Raw genomic sequence first — 20,377 nt, forward strand, 5'->3', positions numbered from 1 at the left:
ATAAAATGTTATGTGAACAAATACAGAGGTAAAAATCTCAAAACAGTGTTTACATTAATGGTGATTATTTCTAAAATTATATATGTCTACTATATATGTGTGTGTTTACATAAGTTTAATATGAATGGACTACTTTAACAAGCTGCACATGAAAATGATTATTTAATCCTAGGCATGTGTATTTAAACATGAGATTTTGAAATGTTAACTTTTAAGAACATTGCTATATATAGAAGCAACCCTGATTTTCACTACATCTTAGTGATTTGGCTATCTATGAAATGTTATAGAATAAACATGTATAAAATGTTATCTATAAAATGTTAGCTAATCAGCTAAATAATGACAAAATATTTCATAAGTATATCTAGCTAACTTTCAACTGAGTAAAGCTTAAATACCTTTGGACATTTTAGAACCTTATAAAAGGAGGATGGTATATAAAATTACAAAGTAAGTTTCTTCTAATATTTTAGGACACTTGGAATTCAAATAATTTCTGATTTTTACAGATATGGCATTGCGTTTTGTGTTTACAGAAGATAAGTGCAAAGTCACAAAGATACCATATCACATACATAAAATCTGATGACTCTTTTTCCCCTGTAGATTTGCTTTTCTTGTTTGAAATTTTGATTGTATTCCTCTCCTTTGCCTTGCCATGATATGAATAAGTCATGAAGAACCAGAGTGAGAAAACCAAAACATGCAATGCGAGGTGTACCAATACCACTTCTTCTTGTGAAAGCAAGGGTTTCATGTTAGTCATGATTTATGTGTCATTTTGTTTAACCCAGGAAATCTCAAAAGTCTTAATCTCATGGTAGTATAGATTTCCAAAGATATAAAATATGAAGGACATGTCTTCTTCTTCTCTTTATGATAGACCAACATAGTCATAAGCACTGAAAGCCTATTACCCATAACTTTCCTTCTATTCTCTACTCCCATAGTTCTTTGCTTGGCTACTAATATTTTACACATCAAGTAGCACTAATGAGTTGTACACATCTCTATCCTGCCTATCATAATGGGAGTTGCTTGGCGGCAGGAATTGTGTCCCATGTGTGTTTGTTTCCCCAGCCTCTAGCACATGGAGGTTGCATATACAAAGCAACAAGTAAACATGTATGGAATTAGATTGCATTGTTCAAATAATCTTCATCAGCCATTCTTAAGGACTTGACTCTGTGGATTAGAAATGTGTGTTTTTCTATATCCAAGAGGATATTGTCAGTATTAAAAATTAGAATAAGATACTGCTTTAAATAAATAAAGATACCTAAAAAGGAACGTTTTGTGTCTATTTGGTTATCTATATGTATATCTACATACATATTTATATCTGTGCTATATTTACATCAAAATCTACATTTAATTCATACATTTTGGAATTCCAAAGTAAATACCTTGTTTGATCACCATTGGCCATCACAAAATTGAATTAAATTTTAGAAAAATGATTGGTATAGTATTTTGCGATCACAAAGATAAAGCCCATGTTGTGTGCTCTTTGTGCATAATTGTGCAGTATTGTCCTATTTTGTTTTGAGTTGCTTCTCACTCTAGTTCACTTTCTAGGATACATTGTCACCTCTCTAAATGTAGATCTGGTGACGTCACTTCTTAATTCTAGCTTCCTAACTTGGCATAGAGGACCTTGATGATTTTGTTCTTGTCTGTCTCTATGCATCAATTATTCCTCATTTGCCCCATTATATGCCCTGCCTTCTACCACACAAAACTCTGGAATCTCCCAAACGGGCCAGGCTGTTTCAAATCTACATGACTTCCCCCAGATAGTCCTTTCTGTCCAAACTGGCCTTCTGAGTCCTTCTAGAAAACTCAAATCATCCTTAAAGACTCAACTCAGACTATTAGTTCAGAACCTTTCTTTCCTTCCTTCAGGCAGAACAAATCACAGCCTTCTCTGTGTAGTCACAATATATGCTGAACTTCTTTCCATTTTTACATATAGCAGGTGCTGTTTTAATATTTGTTTTCATCTTTGTACCTCTTTCTACTAGTACAAAATCTTTGAAACTTGGATCCACACTTTTCTATCTTTTTATCCCCAGAACCAAATGGACCATCTGGGATATAGCAGGTGCTCAATAAATATTTGTAGAACGGTTATCTTGTTTAATCTTTACAACCACATGTATTTACAAATGAGGATGAAGAGATTGAATGTCTTGCTCAAGGTGAGACAGCTAATGAATGGTAGATATTTTTCTTCCAGTTTAGGACTCTTTCATCAACTTTGCAGCAGTGTGCCTGTCTTTTATCCCAGGATTAACAGAAGAGCTATTTATGTTCAGATCCATTCTCCCAGAAAATTGAGTCCTTGTGGCTGCTCTGATATAACCCACATCTGCCCTGACAAGTTTTTCCCATTCTTTTCATACCTGTGAGCACCTTACTACTCCTTGAACTGGCTTGGGTTTAGCTCTCATCTTCTTCATCTGGTTTGATATACCTGACTTTCTTCAATCTAGATTCAGATTATTTGACTTTTTTCTCTCTTTTCTGATGACAAGAGTCAGAGTGAATGCCTGGTATTGCTCTTCAGTAAAATCAGTCATCCCTTCTATAAGAACCTGCCGACAGCCCTGCCTTCCAATAGTCCTTCCTTTTCCCACTCATTACTGTGACTTAGACTAAATCAGGCATATTCAGATCTTGACATGTTCAGGCTGAAGCAATTTGGAGACATCAGAGAATTTATATTTTTATATGTATCTAATGGTATGATAAAAATCATTAATAACTCCCTTCACATATATTGCTAAATACCAATATATGAAATACTAATATTATAAGAAATAATTTTTTAAAATAGTTGATTCTTTTAGAGACTTCATTTACAGTTTTATACAAATCACTATTTCTTTTTCTTTATTTAGGGCCACAACCACGGCCTATGGAAGTTCCCAGGCCAAAGATTGAATTGGAGATGCAGCTTCTAGCCTATGTGACAGCTGCAGCAATGCCAGATCTGAGCCGCATCTGTGACCTACACCATAGCTCATGGAAACACCAGGTCCTTAACCCATTGAGGGAGGCCGGGGATGGAACCCTGATCCTCATGGATATTAGTTGGGTTTGTTAACACTGAGCCACAATGGTAACTCCACGAATTACTACTTATTGTCAAAAGTTGGGTATAGCAATTGCCCTTCATCTTAGACCTAGGCTTTTACTTTCAATTGCCTCTGGTGTGTTGGTTTTTAAATATTCACTATCATATTTCCTTGCAAATGTCTAAAATGGACATTTACAAGACTAAATTCTTTTAAAATTCTGTCAAGTCATTCCATGTAGTTATTTGTTAGTACTTCCTCTCCGTCAGCCACTAAAAGGACCAAGACATCGATGTCAGTTGATTTTTCATTCAAAATATCTCTCAGATTCAACAACCTTTCAGCAGCACCTGCTCTAATACATCATCACCGTATGCCCTCTTGGTACAATAGCCACTTCCTGTCTCCCGTCTCTGCATACATCAAGCTACCCTGTATACCACAGATAAGTTAATTTTCCTAAAACACTACTTTTATTGTGTCATTATGCCTGCTACTGCCTATTTATTAAGACCAAACTCTTCAACCTGATAACTGAGGATTCAAACCAAACAGACTAGCTTTTTTTTTATGTTTCCTCTGCCTGGATGTGCCCTTTTTAGCTACTTCCCCCATTCATCTGAGTAACCTTTCATCCTTCAACAACTCACTTTAATGTCACTTTCTCTGTGAAGCCTTTTCAGAACTAATTAATCATTTCATCCTCTGTGTTTTATAACATCCATCATATTACAATACAGCTAGCTGTTTATCTGTCTTTCTCTTATACTTTCTCTTCTACTTTTAAGTTCTTTACAGTTGAGGACTAGGTTTTAGTCGTATAATTTATTCCCAAAACACAGTGCAAAATCTGACATTGAATAGGAATTTAATACATATTTGTTGAAAGAAATGAATAAAATAATAGTGGCTTTGTTGTTTTCCACATATTATTCTCAACTCTGTGCATTTACTCACACTATACTTTTCCAAAAAGCCTTTATACTATTCTCCAAAAATTCAGACACAATGTATTTTCTAAGATAGTTCAATACATAATGACATGCATATTCAGTATTGTTGGAACTATTTTAATGTAGGCATGTATGCAACATCTCCAGGAGGTGTCTATTTAGAGTGGTAGAATTTATTGTTATTGTTAATGATAAACTTCTTGTAAACAGATTTTAAAGTTTGCCATTTTACCTATTCTGCATTTTGAAAGTGGCAGAATGGCCTATCATGGTATCCTTAAGATATGGAATAGAATAAAAACTGTTGACTATGCATCATAAATATACTATTCCCTTCACACGCACAAGCACACACACACATACAACATGAACACGATTTTAAAGTTATTTCAAGGATCAAATCAAGTTCTACCTCTTCCATTAAACTCTCCTTGAATAATTCTATTTTGCTATGTTTTTGTCTCACAATTCTTTAGCATTTCTAGTCTGTAAGAGAAAACGATTATTTTGTTCACTGTGGCTATTTTGTTTGATCTTTTATATCCCCTAAGAGCCAGGATTTCTAATTTTATGTTATTTCTGAACTTATATAGTCTCAGATCAACAATAGGCAATTAACCAATACTTAGTAATTTTTGCTGTTATTGTTGTTGATGATGAAAAAAAGGAGGAGGAGTGACTGACAAGTTGAGATTATTTCTTATTTTATAGTGATACAGCTCTTTCATAAAAATTTACCACCTTCTCTCTGGGAAACTCTTTGTAGTTTTGCTATATCAGGTTTGCCTCTGGCTAGAATTTTCTTCCCCCCCCCCTCAATTTAAAGTATTCCCTCTGTGAGTGTCTTCTGCCAGGCTTTTCCCTTCTTTTAATTCCCCTCCTCTCTCTCTCATAAAATCTTTTATTTCCCCTTTTTCTCAAGTAGACAGTTTCATTCTCTCCAAAACTGTAGATGAGTCTTTTGTTAATGACTTAATACTACTCATTTTTGAAATTCGACTGACCAGGCAAAGGTTTATTTTTATTTTTTTCCAGAAGCATGAAGTAATATAACATTTTTTTAAACAACAAAGTTTCATTTTTTTTGAAATATACCTTAATTTCATTTTTATAACTACATAGCCATTTACTTTATACCATTTAAAAAGTGACATCTCTAGCAAACCAAGCTATGTTTAATAAGTGTTAATATTGATCAAAATATATTTATTGCTGCTAAATATTAAAAATTAGAATTCTCATACTAAGTAAGTTAGAAAGACACCATATTATATCACTTACATGTGGAATCTAAAATATGGCACAAATGAACCTACCTACAAAATGGAAACAGATTTGCAGATAGAGAGAACAGACTTGTGGTTGCCAAGGGGGATAGGATGGAAGTAGGATGGAACAGGGAGTTTGAGGTTGGTAGATGCAAACTGGTACATTTAGGATGGATAAGCAGTGAGGTCTTACTGCATAGCTCAGGGAACTATATCTAATCTCTTGGAGTAGAATATGATGGAAGATAGTATGAGAAAAAGAATGTATATAAATATATGTATGACTGGGTCACTATGCTGTATGACAGAAAATGACACATTAGAAAGCAACTACATTCTAATAAAAGTAAAATTAAAAAATTAAAAAAAATGAAAGCATCATTTTTTTGTCTTTTTTTTTTTTGGGTCAAACCTGTGGAATATGGAGGTTCTCAGACTAGGGGTCAAATCACTCAGATGAGGGGTTGAATCGGAGCTGTAGCTGCCTGCCTATGCCACAGCCACAGCAACACCAGATCTGAGTCACATCTGTGACCTATACCACAGCTCATGATAATGCCAGATCCCTAACCCACTCAGCAAGCCTAGGGATTGAACCTGCATCCTCATGGATACCAGTCAGATTCATTTCCAGTAAGCCACAATGGGAACTCCAAAAGCAATGTTATAAGTTCACTTTATACTATGATTTTTTTTTTAAACTTTATGGTCACACCTGCAGCATATGGAAGTTCCTAGGCTAGGGACTGAATCCAAGCCACAACTATGACCTCCACCACATTTGCAGCAATGCCAGATCCTTTAACCCACTGCATCAGGCCAGGGATTGAATCCACACTTCTACAGTGACCTAAGCTGCTGCAGGTGGATTCTTAACCCACTGCATCACAGTGAGAACGCCTATCTGTGATTTTTGATTAGATGTTTGAGTGACATAATGAAGTGAGAAAGTACTGTTTGAATAGTTGACTATCATTTGATCTTCAGAATGGACATCACATCTTCAGTTGGTACCTTTCGTAAATAAAAATGTTCACTCGTATCATTATACATTTCATGATTCCTCTCATTAATTCCCGTATCAAATAGCTTTAATATGCACTTCAAAATTAAATGAGTACAATTGCAATCCTACTTAAAATTTTTTTTTGGAAATATGTGATTTTCACTTATTCTCAAAATGTAGGCCATTTTTCTGAGATCTTATTTTTGCTTTTTAGTGGACTTAAAATGAGTCACATAAATACCAATCTTTTATTCTTAAAAATTTTAAATCACAATGTCCAATTTTGCACTCCTTAATTCATCTTGAATTAGGGACTTGATTTGAGAAGAAATATAGTATTAGTTTATGTAATAATTGTCATGTAATTTATTATAAATGTTACTAATCTTAATTCATTACTAAATATTAATACTACTTTAATTACATTTTAATTTTTTATTAAAGTATAATTTATTTACAATGTTGTGTCAATTTCTGCTACAGCAAAGTGACCCAGTCACTTTATTTTCCATCATAATCTATCCCAAGAGATTGGATGTGGTTCCTTGTGCTATACAGTAGGACCTCATTGTTTATCTATTCTAAATGTAATAGTTTGCATCTACTAAACCCAAGCTCCCAGTCCAACCCATTCCCTCCTCCCTCCCCCTTGGCAACCACAAGTCTGTCCTCCATATCTGTGAGTCTGCTTCTATTTTGTAGATAGATTCATTTGTGCCATATTTTAGATTCCACATGTAAGTGATATCATATGGTATTTGTCTTTCTCTTTCTGGCTGACTTAGTATGATACTCTCTAGTTGCATCCATGTTGCTTTTTATTGTGGCCTCTTACCATCTAGAGCATACTTCTGGGACTTAGCATGATCCCTCTGGTTCAGTTAGTGTAACAAATTCCTCTTTGATAGAGCATAGACTATTGATGTGAAACTCTGAGACCAAAAAAAAAAAAAAAGAGACCAAAAAATTATGTATGTAGGCCACAGATTATAAAAATAAGCTATTAGAAAACAAGTCGTACAGTAGATAGTTGGGTGGCTGATTAATTAAATTATTGATTAAACATGCTAAATTATTGAGTAAATGATGAACAAAAGTATGTCTTTAAAGCCAGGTTTAATTTAACACACACATATATGCCTAGTTAACTGTTCTTTTCTTAGTATATTTATTCTCCATTTCCAATTTTTAAAATCTAGGATTGGTGTACTCTCACCTTGAAAATTACAACTCACTCAGAAATAATGTGCATTTTATCTGCTGGCTGAAACTAGGAGGCTCCAGGAATGAGTTCAGAATTAGCTAGAGCAATTTAAGTATTTCAGTCTTTAGTCTCTGTAACGATACTCCTCAGGTCCCAACTATCTAGGGGCTATTTAGCCCTTGTTATCTCTTGCAACTTTTTCCTTTCCTCCTCCTCAATGAAAGCAGGAGGCAGGGAAGACGAATAGCTGCCAGCATTTTTGTTAACAAAACCCAAGCTGTTTCTTTAAAGCAGGCGTCTTAAAACAAAAACAAAAGAGATGTACTTTTTCTTTACAGTTTATTTCTAACATAACAAGCCATCTTTTATTAGAGCAAATAGTAATGTCTCTGCAAAGCACAGCATAGACGTCTCGTGATTTTGTCTGATTTCACAACTTTATGGTAATGGATTTTTGATACCTATTGCTCTCCATTTTCTGAATTCATATATTACAACCACATCCACAGATGTTATAGTTTGATGTCAATAATGCTTTTCATTATTCGTTGTGGTCTCCTGAAATTCTTTTAGAAAATAAGCATGTGTGTGTGTGTGTGTGTGTGTGTGTTAGAGAATAAGAGAGAGAAAGGAGGAAAGGACAGGGAGAGAAAGAATAAGTTGTTTAAATGGCACTATAAAAAATGAATTGCACTAGCACTCTGAAATTTAGTTATTATTTTTGTATTGAATTAACTAAAAAGACTGGAATTTTAGTCTTGACCCTGCAGTCAAGCTCAGTCAATTTCATTTATGTGCCCACTCTCCGAATTTGCTTTAACCTCTGTTAAAACAGAGTCCATTGTTTTGATCTATTTGGGGCCCATTCTAGCCCATTGATTTTGTTTCTTGTTGTGCTTGAATCAACAACTTTCATTTTAGAGTAACTTAAGGGGCATTTTATTTACTGGATTCTCTTTCGAGCTGTCTCGCTGTGTAGGCTGACTTGCATCATCAATTAAGTAACACACACTCTGTTCACATTGTCACACATACTCTGTCATAACCACGAATCACCTATGATGTTGCCCCATCTACTGTATTGCAGGAAAAACAGAGGTTTCTGACGGATGTTCTCCACGAAGTGATGCTGCTTGATGGCCTGGCAAGTTCCCATCCAGTATCACAGGAAGTGCTACGGGCAACAGATATCGACAGGGTGTTTGACTGGATCGCATATAAAAAGGTGGGAACAGATAAGACCCAAGTGTCAATTGGATATTTCACTATCTTGGGGTAGCCAAACTATTTCATTCTAGATGTATTTTTCTCTTTTCCCTGGTAGATAGAAATGATCTGTGAGTTAGAAAACATAGAGTCAGTAGGTTCATGTCGTTTTATGAGTTAGGGCTTTCCTTTATAAATCAGTAAAATGGAGATGAATGTTTGTCAGATAATGCATAGAAATATTGGAAGTATTAATGAATAAATGTTTGGAGATGGTATGAAATTACTCTACAAATGGTCTATGTAAATGTCAATTTTTATTATTATTAATAAGAGAGCTGACCTATATAGTGACAAATTATTTTCTACCAATGCCTCTTAAATACTTATTTTGACTGGCTGATGTAAAGGGTATAGGCAGTGACATGACATACGTATTTTATAAATATTATTCAAGAGAAATTTGGGAATAAAACATGTTGCCTGAATAATAAACATGATAAATGAAATCTTGAAGGTTAGACTTTGAATGGCAAAGATTTTGGATGAATGACTAGACGCCTGTGAAAATAAAGTGTATTATGAATTATAAGATATATTATGATTTTTTTCCACTGTTACTTGGATTAGGATTTTTCCTTATATCTCTATCCCTTACTTATTCCAATTTTAATATGGAGATATACATATCAGTATTTAACACATAGCAGCCACTTAATTATTGTTAGAATAGTATTAAAATCTACTTTGATGTAGATCAAATTGAATTTGTTAGGATATCTGGGTATTTTATTGACTTAATAATGTTTTACATTAAAAAATTGTTAATATTCTTTTAGTAAAACAAAATATTCCTTTTTATAAATAAAAGCCAAATAATGATTTATCAGAATTCCTTGATGCAGTAATTTGGATATTTGTGCCCAGGAAATGACTATTTCAATGATTATTAGTTAATATGGTGTGCTATAACATACAAATAAAGATATAAATTATGTTAGGAAATATTAAATTTTAGAATAATTTTTATCTATTTCTATAAAAAGTGGCATTGGAATTGTGATAGGAATAGTATTGAATCTGTAGATCAATTTGAGTAGCACGGAGATTTTCACGATATTAATTTTTCCAGTCCAAGATCACGAGATATCTTTCCATTTGTTTATGTCTTCTTCAATCTCTTTAATCAGTGTCTTAACAGTTTTCAGTGTATGTCTTTCACCTCCTTGGTTAAATGTATAAGTATTTTATTGCTTTTGATACTATTGTAAATGGGATTGCTTTCTTAATTTCTCTTTCAGACCGTTCATTGTCAGTGTATAGGAAAACAACTGGTTTCTGTATGTTGATTTTGTATTCTGCAAATTTTCTGAATTAGTTTATTAGTTGTAACATTTTTGGTGAAGTCTTTATAGGGTTTTCTGTTTATAAGACCATGCCATCTATAAAAAGAGATAAACTTCCTTTCTGATTTGAATGCCTTTTATTTATTTTTTCTTGTCTAGGACTCTCAGTCCTAGTACCGTATTGAATAGAAATGGCAAGAGTGGGCATCACTGTCTTATCCCTGATCTTAGAGGAAAGGCTTTTAACTTCACCATTGGGTGTGATATTAGCTGTGGGCTTGTCTTCATTCCAGCCATATATCGTCATGCTTAAGTACCGCAGGAAATGTCCTTATGGTGTGTTTTCAACTGATGATAGGATCTATCTGTTTTCAATGAAAACTTCTAAAAAATGTTTTTCTCTTTTTAAACAACTATGAGGAGTAATTAAAATACAATAAACTGCAGGTGCTTGTACCTTTTATAACATGACTGAACTATTTTCCAAGCTAGTTAAACCATTGTACTGTGGTACATTCTCACCGAAAGTATACTAAAGTTTTAGTTGTTTCACATCTTCACCAACACAAACCTGGTGTAGTTAGTTTATTTAATTTTAGATATTGAGATGGCATCTCATTGTGGATATAAATTACATTCCCCTAATGACCAACGATATTGACCGTTTTTTATTTGTATATTTTCCCTTATGTATCTTTCTTGGTGAAGGGTCAGTTCAAATCTTTGCCCATTTTTAAAAATTTGAGTTATTTTCTTTTCTTTTCTTTTCTTTTCCCACTGTACAGCAAGGGGATCAAGTTATCCTTACATGTATACATTACAATTACATTTTTTTCCCCACCCTTTCTTCTGTTGCAACATGAGTATCTAGACAAAGTTCTCAATGCTACTCAGCAGGATCTCCTTGTAAATCTATTCTAAGTTGTGTCTGATAAGCCCAAGCTCCCGATCCCTCCCACTCCCTCCCCCTCCCATCAGGCAGCCACAAGTCTCTTCTCCAAGTCCATGCTTTTCTTTTCTGAGGAGATGTTCATTTGTGCTGGATATTAGATTCCAGTTATAAGTGATATCATATGGTATCTGTCTTTGTCTTTCTGGCTCATTTCACTCAGTATGAGATTCTCTAGTTCCATCCATGTTGCTGCAAATGGCATGATGTCATTCTTTTTTATGGCTGAGTAGTATTCCATTGTGTATATATACCACCTCTTCCGAATCCAATCCTCTGTTGATGGACATTTGGGTTGTTTCCATGTCCTGGCTATTGTGAATAGTGCTGCAATGAACATGCGGGTGCATGTGTCTCTTTTAAGTAGAGTTTTGTCCGGATAGATGCCCAAGAGTGGGATTGTGGGGTCATATGGAAGTTCTATGTATAGATTTCTAAGGTATCTCCAAACTGTTCTCCATAGTGGCTGTACCAGTTTACATTCCCACCAACAGTGCAGGAGGGTTCCCTTTTCTCCACAGCCCCTCCAGCACTTGTTATTTGTGGATTTATTAATGATGGCCATTCTGACTGGTGTGAGGTGGTATCTCATGGTTGTTTTGATTTGTATTTCTCTTATAATCAGCGATGTTGAGCATTTTTTCATGTGTTTGCTGGCCATCTGTATATCTTCCTTGGAGAACAGTCTATTCAGGTCTTTTGCCCATTTTTCCATTGATTGATTGGCTTTTTTGCTGCTGGGTTGTATAAGTTGTTTATATATTCTAGAGATTAAGCCCTTGTCGGTTGCATCATTTGAAACTATTTTCTCCCATTCTGTAAGTTGTCTTTTTGTTTTCTTTTGGGTTTCCTTTGCTGTGCAAAAGCTTTTCAGTTTGATGAGGTCCCATGGGTTTATTTTTGCTCTAATTTCTATTGCTTTGGGAGAGTGACCTGAGAAAATATTCATGATATTGATGTCAGAGAGTGTTTTGCCTATGTTTTCTTCTAGGAGTTTGATGGTGTCCTGTCGTCTATTTAAGTCTTTCATCCATTTTGAGTTTATTTTTGTGCATGGTGTGCGGGTGTGTTCTAGTTTCATTGCTTTGCATGCAGCTGTCCATGAGTTATTTTCTTATTATTGAATTTTGAGGATTCTTTATACACTCAGAATATAGGTTATTGTATATATGATATGCAAATAATGTTTTTCTCAATTTGTGACTTCTTATTATAAAAACATCTTTTAAAAGCAAATAATTTTAATTTTAAGTATGTTTTATCATATTTTTCCTTAATTGATAATGCTATTGATATCATAGTTAAGAAACCTTTGACAATTCAAGGTTATAAAAGTTATTCTTAGTTTTTTTCTTCTAGAATTTTTATAGTTCTGGCACAACATTGTAAATCAACTATATTTTAATAAAAACTTAAAAGAAGTGCTATGGTTTTAGGTTTATATTTAGATCTATGTTCTATTTTGAGTTAATATTTGGGTATGGTGTGAAGTTCAAATTGAATATTTTTCTTTTTTTAAATATGGATATCCAATTTTCAAGAACTTTTTCTTAAAAAGCCTGTTTCTTAAATCCCATTGAATTACCTTTGCACGTTTGTTGAAAAATCCGTGAAATATTTACGTGTGAGTCTATTTCTGGATTATGTATTTCATTCTATAGATATATTTTTTATCATGGCACCAATACCACACAGTCTTGATTACTGTAATTTTTTTTTATATTTTTTTATTTTTTATTTTTTTTGTCTTTTTGCTATTTCTTTGGGCCGCTCCCGCGGCATATGGAAGTTCCCAGGCTAGGGGTCGAATGGGAGCTGTAGCCGCCAGCCTACGCCAGAGCCAAAGCAACGCGGGATCCGAGCCGCGTCTGCAACCTACACCACAGCTAATGGCAACGCCGGATCGTTAACCCACTGAGCAAGGGCAGGGACCGAACCTGCAACCTCATGGTTCCTAGTCGGATTCGTTAACCACTGCGCCATGACGGGAACTCCGATTACTGTAAATTTTAATAAGCGTAAAATAAGGTTGTTAGTCATCCAACTTTGTTCTTTTTTAAAGTTCTTTTGCTTATTCTTGATTCCTTGAACTTCTATTTAATTTTAGAATGAATTTTTTTTGGCTGCTTCTGTGGCATATGGAAGTTCCCAGGCCAGGGATACAATCCATGCCACTTCAGTAAGAACAGTGGATCCTTAACCTGCTCAACCATCAGGGAACTCCTAGAATGAATTTTTAAATTTCTATAATATTCTGTTGTTATTACCAGGATTGCATTGCATTTGTAAAACAGTTTGGGAGAAATAGACGCCTTAGCAATATTGAGTGACCTATGAATACTCTATATGTCTCCATTAATTTAGGGCCTCTTTATTTTTTCTCGCAATGCACTTTTCAATGAATCGATCCTTCATATGTATTTTCAGAATTACCCATAGGTATTTCACATTTTTGGGCTACTGTAATAGTATTGGTTCTATTTCCCACTTCTGACTTTTTGTTGTTCTGTATGGAAATACAATTGATTTTTGTGTATCTATATTATACAGTGTTAAATAGAAGTGGTGAGAGCAGAAAAATTTGCATTGTTTTGGATTTTAAGAGCAAGACATTTAGTCTTTCATCACTGGGTATGATACTGCCTTTAAATTTTTATATCTACTCTTTATCAGGTTGAAGAGATTACATTCCATTCCATTCCTATATTGCTGAGAGTTTTAATCCAACATAGATGCTGATTCCATCAAATGTTTTTCTCCCATCTATCAGTACTTTTTTTTTTTTTTAGTTTGTTAATATGGTGAATTACATGATGGACTTTTTAATGTTAGGCTGTCTTTATATTCCTGGGACAAATACCATTTGGTTATAAATTTGTTTTATATATTACTGGATTCAGTTTGCTAAAGAATGTGTAGAAATTTTGCATCTATGCTAACGAGAAGTATTGGTCTATAGTTTTCTGTTCTTGTAATATCTTTAGGTTTTGATATCTGTAATGCCAACCTCATAGTTTGGAGGCTCTTACCTCCTTTTCCATTTTCTGGGTTCATTTATGTAGAATTTGTGTTCTTTCTTTGTTAAATATTTAGAATTTACCAGTACATCTCTGGACCTAGAATTTCCTTCATGGGAAGCTATTTAACTAATAAGTTAATTTCATTAAAAGATAGTGAGTTATTCAGGTTATATCTTCTTGAGTGGACCTTCATCGCTTATATATTATCAAGGATTTGGCTCATTTTACCTAAGATATATAACTTACCGGCATAAAGTTGTGCATGTTATATTCTCTTATTCTTTTAATAATCCTAAAATCTATAATAATGTCACCTCTTTTATTCCAGATCTTGTTAATTTTTGTTTATGCCTTGCTCCTGATTAGTCTAGCTAGAAGTTTATACATTTAATTTTTAAAAATTAGCTTTTGGCTTAATTGATTTTTGCTCTCACTCTCTTTTTCATAGATTTCCTCTCTAATCATTATTATTTCCTTCTTTGATATACTTTGGATTTAACTTGTTCTTTTTTCTAGTTACTTAAGGTTCAAGCTAAGGTCATTAATTGGACACCTTTCATCTATTCTAATTCAGGTGTTTGTTCTGTAAATTTCATCCTCTAAGTGTACTGCCTAGGGTATGTTCTAGATTTTTATACATGGAGGTTTCATTTTTATTCACTTTAAGATACTCATTTACCATTTGATTTGTTAATTTATCAATAGGTTATTCAAAGTGTATTGCTTAGTTGATAAATATTTGAAGATTTTCCAGAAATTTTTCTGTTATTCATTTCTTATTTAATTCCGTTATTGTCAGTGAAATATACTCTATATGATTTGAATCTTCTTAAGAGTTATTGAGCCTTATTTTATGGCCCAGAATTTAATCTCTGTTGGTAAATGTACTGTATGCACTTCAAAAGAATGTATATTCCACTGTTGGCTGGAGTGTTTTATAAATGCCAATTAGGTCAAGTTAGTTGATAAAATTGTTCAAGTCCTCTTTGTCCTCATTGATTTTCTGTCTACTTGTTCATCATGCTTTCTTGATGGGCCTTCATTGTTTGGATTCACCCATAGGGTGCCAAATCAAATTTCTAAAAGTGTAGTAAAAAATAGTGGCCTGGTGCCTGCTGGCATATCTGAAAAATAATCTTTGGTGTGAATGTGGAAAAATAAAGATCAGAGAAATTTGGCCATTATCTCAAGGGCTTCATTTATATAATCTCTGTATTAGACCTTAATGTATATTTAGTAGTTTAATTTAGTTCTCCAATTTGGCTTCTCTCAGCCTCTTTCTCTCAGCAAGTTGGTATATGTTAATATTGAAATAATCACTTTAACTTTGTGGATGGAGTGTGTAAACTCATTCTGGGTTTATATGACAGGTAATTTAAATAATTGTGCAACCATAGATAATATCCACTGCTAACATTTATTGAATGCTTACCTGTGCTAGGACTGTGTTAAACTCTACACATTCAGTAACTCATTTAATTCTCATAATCCTCTCCTGGGGTTGCCATTTTCATGATCCTCATGTTAAAGATAAGGATATTGAATCATGGTCAATCTAAGGAGATGATTCCCAGGCAATCAGGTTCCAGAGCCAACGTTCTTAACCACTATTGTATTTGAACAGTAAACTTGGCTGGAACATTTATTCCAAAATCATTTATAAGCCCAGCTTATTTTCCAGTCACTGTGTGCTGAGTGCTAGGGATATAACAATCTGGAAAGGACCAACAGCATATAAATAAGTCAGTGCAGAAACATTTGAGTAATAATAGCAATGTTTCTATTTTAAATGTATAAACCTAATAATTCAGACTATCTTAAGCAATAAAAGAAATCTGTTGACTGAATAACTGATAAGTCTGAGACATAGTATTATCTTGAGGAATGACTGAATCCAGGCATTTTAACAATGCCAGCAGACATCTATCTTTCATTAGATTCTTGGCTCTTTGCTTCTGACAATTTCTAGATGATTCTTGGATAAGTGGCCTCAAACAAGTTTAAGCTAATAGAGTCCTCAAGCATGTGATCCTAATGAGCTCAGAGGAAAGAGTAAACTGCCTTGCTCACGGCAGAACCTGTATGAGTTTCTCGCAAAAGCTATGATTCATTTTATTTAGGTAATACAGCATCATTCGCCAATCCCTATTTCCATGATATGGACTATCTTTGTGGACCTTCTGACTGGCTAGCATGGATCACAAGCTCATCCTCTGGTTGGAAAGATAGGTCATGCATTTGGTAGGTCTACTGGGATCACCTGAAGTAGGGTTTCTGAAAGAATATGATGGTTAGGTAAAAGTAATGGATGCCAAGCTCAGAATCTTAGGAGTTAGGATAGAAATATGTACAAGATATAGTCATATGTACAAGATATATAGTCATGGGGGGAAAGGAATTGACCAAAAGGCAAAAAGGGTCATTCTATAGAATTAGCTCAGAAAAGGAACACAACGGTAATTGAGTGAAACGTCAAAGAGTTCAACATGGCCATAGAACAATGAGTATTTAGCGTAGTAGTCAGGCTGGGAGGTAAGCTGGCAAGAACTTGGAGGACCTCTTATGCAATACTAAGAAGTCTGAACTTTATCCAGCAGACCAAGAGGAACCAGTGAAGAATTTCAAGCAGAGGAGTAACATAATTAAAATTGTATTCTAGAAAGAATATTCTTATAGGTGTGGTAAAGATGGAAATAATATGAAAGATCTGGACATTTCAGAAAAAATTATAGCTAGAGCTATAGCATGAGTTGCAGCAGAGCTGCTAGAATTGTAGCATGAAACACTTTTTTTTTTTTTAATTGTGTAGCACTTAATAAAACCTTCTTGCCATGGCTCTTCTTTGCTCTTCTCCCTGAAGATCCCTGTTACTAGACTGTTAACCTCTGCCAACAGTCAACCCCTCTCTGCATCAGTGCTCTGCTGGCTTATCATCTCTTGTAATTATTCCCTTAATAATTATTCTAATTATTCCCACTTCTATTTTCTGTTATTCTTCCTGCATAGTAATTTTGTTACCCTTTAAATAAATTTTTATATAGAACTGTATTATAGGGGTAGAGAAGATTACAGAGAAATATAGGTTAGGAACAAACAAACCAGAAATTTACTTCTGTGGATTTGAATTTAAGAACTGAGTGCTTTTGAAGAAATACTGAGTGATGTTCAATATGGATAGTTTCAAGACCAATATTAAAAGAAAAATAAAATTCTTAAAATTACACAATCTATTTTTAGAATGGAAAGAGAAAAAGTCAGGCTAGTCTTTAAAGAGAGAGACTTACATCCTGGGAAATAACAAATTTTCCGTTTTAATAGTAGATGGAAAATGATGATGCTTTTATCCTAAAAGTACAATGGAAATAGGAAAATACTTTTCATATATAGGAGGACTAGAAAGGATGGATTGAGATAGTCTCTTTAAACGCACAAAGGGAAATAAGAATCAATGACCCAGTGACCTGGATGATGGAAGTGAGCGACTGCTCATTAAATTTACATATGGTGCCAGGTTGGAGAGGATTGCTACAAGCTTGGGAGAGAGGAACAGATTGCAAAATGACTTAAGCAAATTTAAAGAGGTTCCTTTAAAAATAAGAACTCTTTTCAGAGATTCTTATATCAAGGCTGATATACTTTAGAGCCCAAAAGAAATTACATAGAGTAAAATGAAAGAATTGGCAAGAAGAAGAAAATCTACAAGGAGTCAGAGTGAATACAAATAAAAAGATGGGGGTGGAAATTCAACTTTAGTTATTCTACTGACATATTCCAGACTGAAAGTTTAAAATCCTTGCATGGATAAAGAGGGAAATATATATAACTTATGTCATCTTTTGAAGTGAATGTGAAAGACCCCATCAGCCATCTGTATCTTTTGTCCCTATGAACCCAGGTTCCACAGCATAGTGTCAGCGAAGGCACAATTAGTACAGTGAGAGAGTAACTCTGTACACAGGACAGAAAATTTCTGCAGAAAAATTTAATATTGATAATAATAAGATAGTGCCTTCTTTCAAGAAGATAACCCAATAGTAGACATAAAACATTAAATAAAAATAATTGTACTAAGAATCACAGTGAAGCACATCTTTCGTTTAACACACATTTGCCATCTATGAGGCATTTTGTGAAATGCTTTGCATGCATCACCCCATTTACTCTATACAGAAAACTTGGGATTTGGATTTTTATCCCATTTTACTGATTAGACTAAGACTTAAAAGAAGTTAAGTCATTTCCACAAGGTCAGACAGCTAGCAAGTGAAAAACAGGATTTGAAGTCAAATCTGTTTAACTCCAAATTCTGGGCTCATAGATATAAAACTTTTCACAAATAAAGGTATTTCACCACAAGTTATTATATGAGCCATTTCAGTGGATGGCAACTCCAAGTTCTCTGGCTACCTTTGACTTTTTTTCTCATCCTATGTGTCAGGAAATCTTGTGTCTTTTGTGAACTATTTCCACAATTCGACTTCTCCCAATCATTACTGGTCCCACAATGGTCTGAATCACCACCATATGGACACAGTAGTTTCTTAAAGGCTCTCTGCCTCTAATCCTGTAGCCCTACAGTCTGTTTTTAACCAAACACTCAAAGTAATCTTTTTAAAAGTCTGTTAGATAATGCCACTTCTTTGCCAGAAACCCTACAATGACACCCCACCCAAGTGAGAGTAAAAGACAGTCTTTACAATGACCCATGAGGCTCTGCCTGATCTCCACTCAACCTTACTCTCCACAGGCATCCACAGATCCCTGACCCTTATTCCATCTCTCATCCTTCTGACTTTGCTCTTACTACTGTCCCTTCACTCATGGTAATTCTGCTCCACCAACTTTCTGGCATTCTCTGAAATCCAACTAAACTCCCTCTCACACTAGGATCTTTTAAATTGGGAGTGGTGTTATTCTGGCTATCATCATAGTTCTAACTTGTTCTCCTTGAAATCTTTATTTAAATGTCACCCTCAAAGAAGCTGCCCATTTAAAATGTCAGCTGAGGAGTTCCCGTCGTGGCGCAGTGGTTAACGAATCCGACTAGGAACCATGAGGTTGCAGGTTCGGTCCCTGCCCTTGCTCACTGGGTTAATGATCCGGCGTTGCCCTGAGCTGTGGTGTAGGTTGCAGACGCGGCTCGGATCCCGCGTTGCTGTGGCTCTGGCATAAGCCGGCGGCTACAGCTCTGATTCGACCCCTAGCCTGGAAACCTCCATATGCTGCAGGAGCGGCCCAAGAAATAGCAAAAAAAAAAAAAAAAAAAAAAATGTCAGCTGACACCCTCCTTTCAGATCCACTGTTTGAGAGCCTTAAAATGTGTAACACAAAATATTCATTATTATGTTTACTCTATGATCCAGTTTCTTGATTTCCCCCATTGAGTATGAGCTTCATAAAGGGAAGGATCTATGTTTGGGTTTTTCACTGTTTTCCTGTGCTCATTATACTGCCTGCATATAGTAGGCTCTCAATAAGTATTTGTTGAGTTAAATGAAAGTAAATGTCAGAAAAGCAATATAAGCAAAACATTATGGTGTTTCAGAGGGAAAGATCCCATCTGTTTATAGGAATTAGGGGAAAGACTTGGCACTTGAAATAGGATTAGAGTTTCAAATGTAATTCCATATGAATTCTAGAGGAGAAAGGAAGATTGTGTTGCCCAATCATTCTGCTTTCTAATGGGTTTTGTCACATGTGGCCTGACCCCTCAGCCCTGGACCACCTGGGACCCTTTCCTGTCAGCTCAGCTCTTCTCCTGCTGTCTCTTGCCTCAGGCACAATCAGCCTCCTGTTCCGCAAGTCTTTCCAGCTCTTATTCTTGGAAACATAGTCCTTCTTTTCAGCCTTGGCTTTCTCATTTACAGCCTACTATAGACAGGCTCTCAAATGAATGTAACCGATTACTATTTTGTCCTCTGTGACACATTTGTACATACTTTACTATACACTTTCTGGTATATGATGTATGTTGATTAACTAGCACTTGAGGTCATTTTTGTAGAATAGCTGGACAATGGGCTTTTGGTCAGATATATAATGGCAATAATACTAGTAGTAGGAAAAATAATACCAATTGTTTTTTGAGGGTTTATTTTGCCCCTAGGCATCCACATAATTATCTCATTAAATCTTCCGTTCCTGTAAGGTGGATATTATTATCTTCAATTTACATAAGAGTAAACAGAGATCCAGGAGTTTAATGGTGTTTTCAGGCTTCTAGGTGTCAGAGGCTGGAATTCACATCTTGTTGTTTCTAACTCCTGCTCTTTCCACTCTACCAGGATACTTTCTTTAACTAATTGCCTATTATGCCACTGTTTCATTAGGAAATATGATTTG

At 34.8% G+C, this 20,377-nt stretch overlaps 1 protein-coding gene across 1 annotated transcript in view; it reads left to right on the forward strand.

The window, feature by feature from the left end:
- The window catches only part of TRHDE (thyrotropin releasing hormone degrading enzyme), a 382,857-nt gene that overhangs the window by 210,725 nt on the left and 151,755 nt on the right, over nucleotides 1-20,377 (forward strand). Inside the window, exon 6 of the mRNA XM_047787208.1 lies at nucleotides 8,602-8,739. Coding sequence (XP_047643164.1) covers nucleotides 8,602-8,739 — 138 coding nt within the window. The remainder of the gene's footprint in view (nucleotides 1-8,601; nucleotides 8,740-20,377) is intronic.

This window comes from Phacochoerus africanus, chromosome 7, assembly GCF_016906955.1.
Source record: "Phacochoerus africanus isolate WHEZ1 chromosome 7, ROS_Pafr_v1, whole genome shotgun sequence".
In the NCBI taxonomy this organism is placed as follows: Eukaryota; Metazoa; Chordata; class Mammalia; order Artiodactyla; family Suidae; genus Phacochoerus; species Phacochoerus africanus.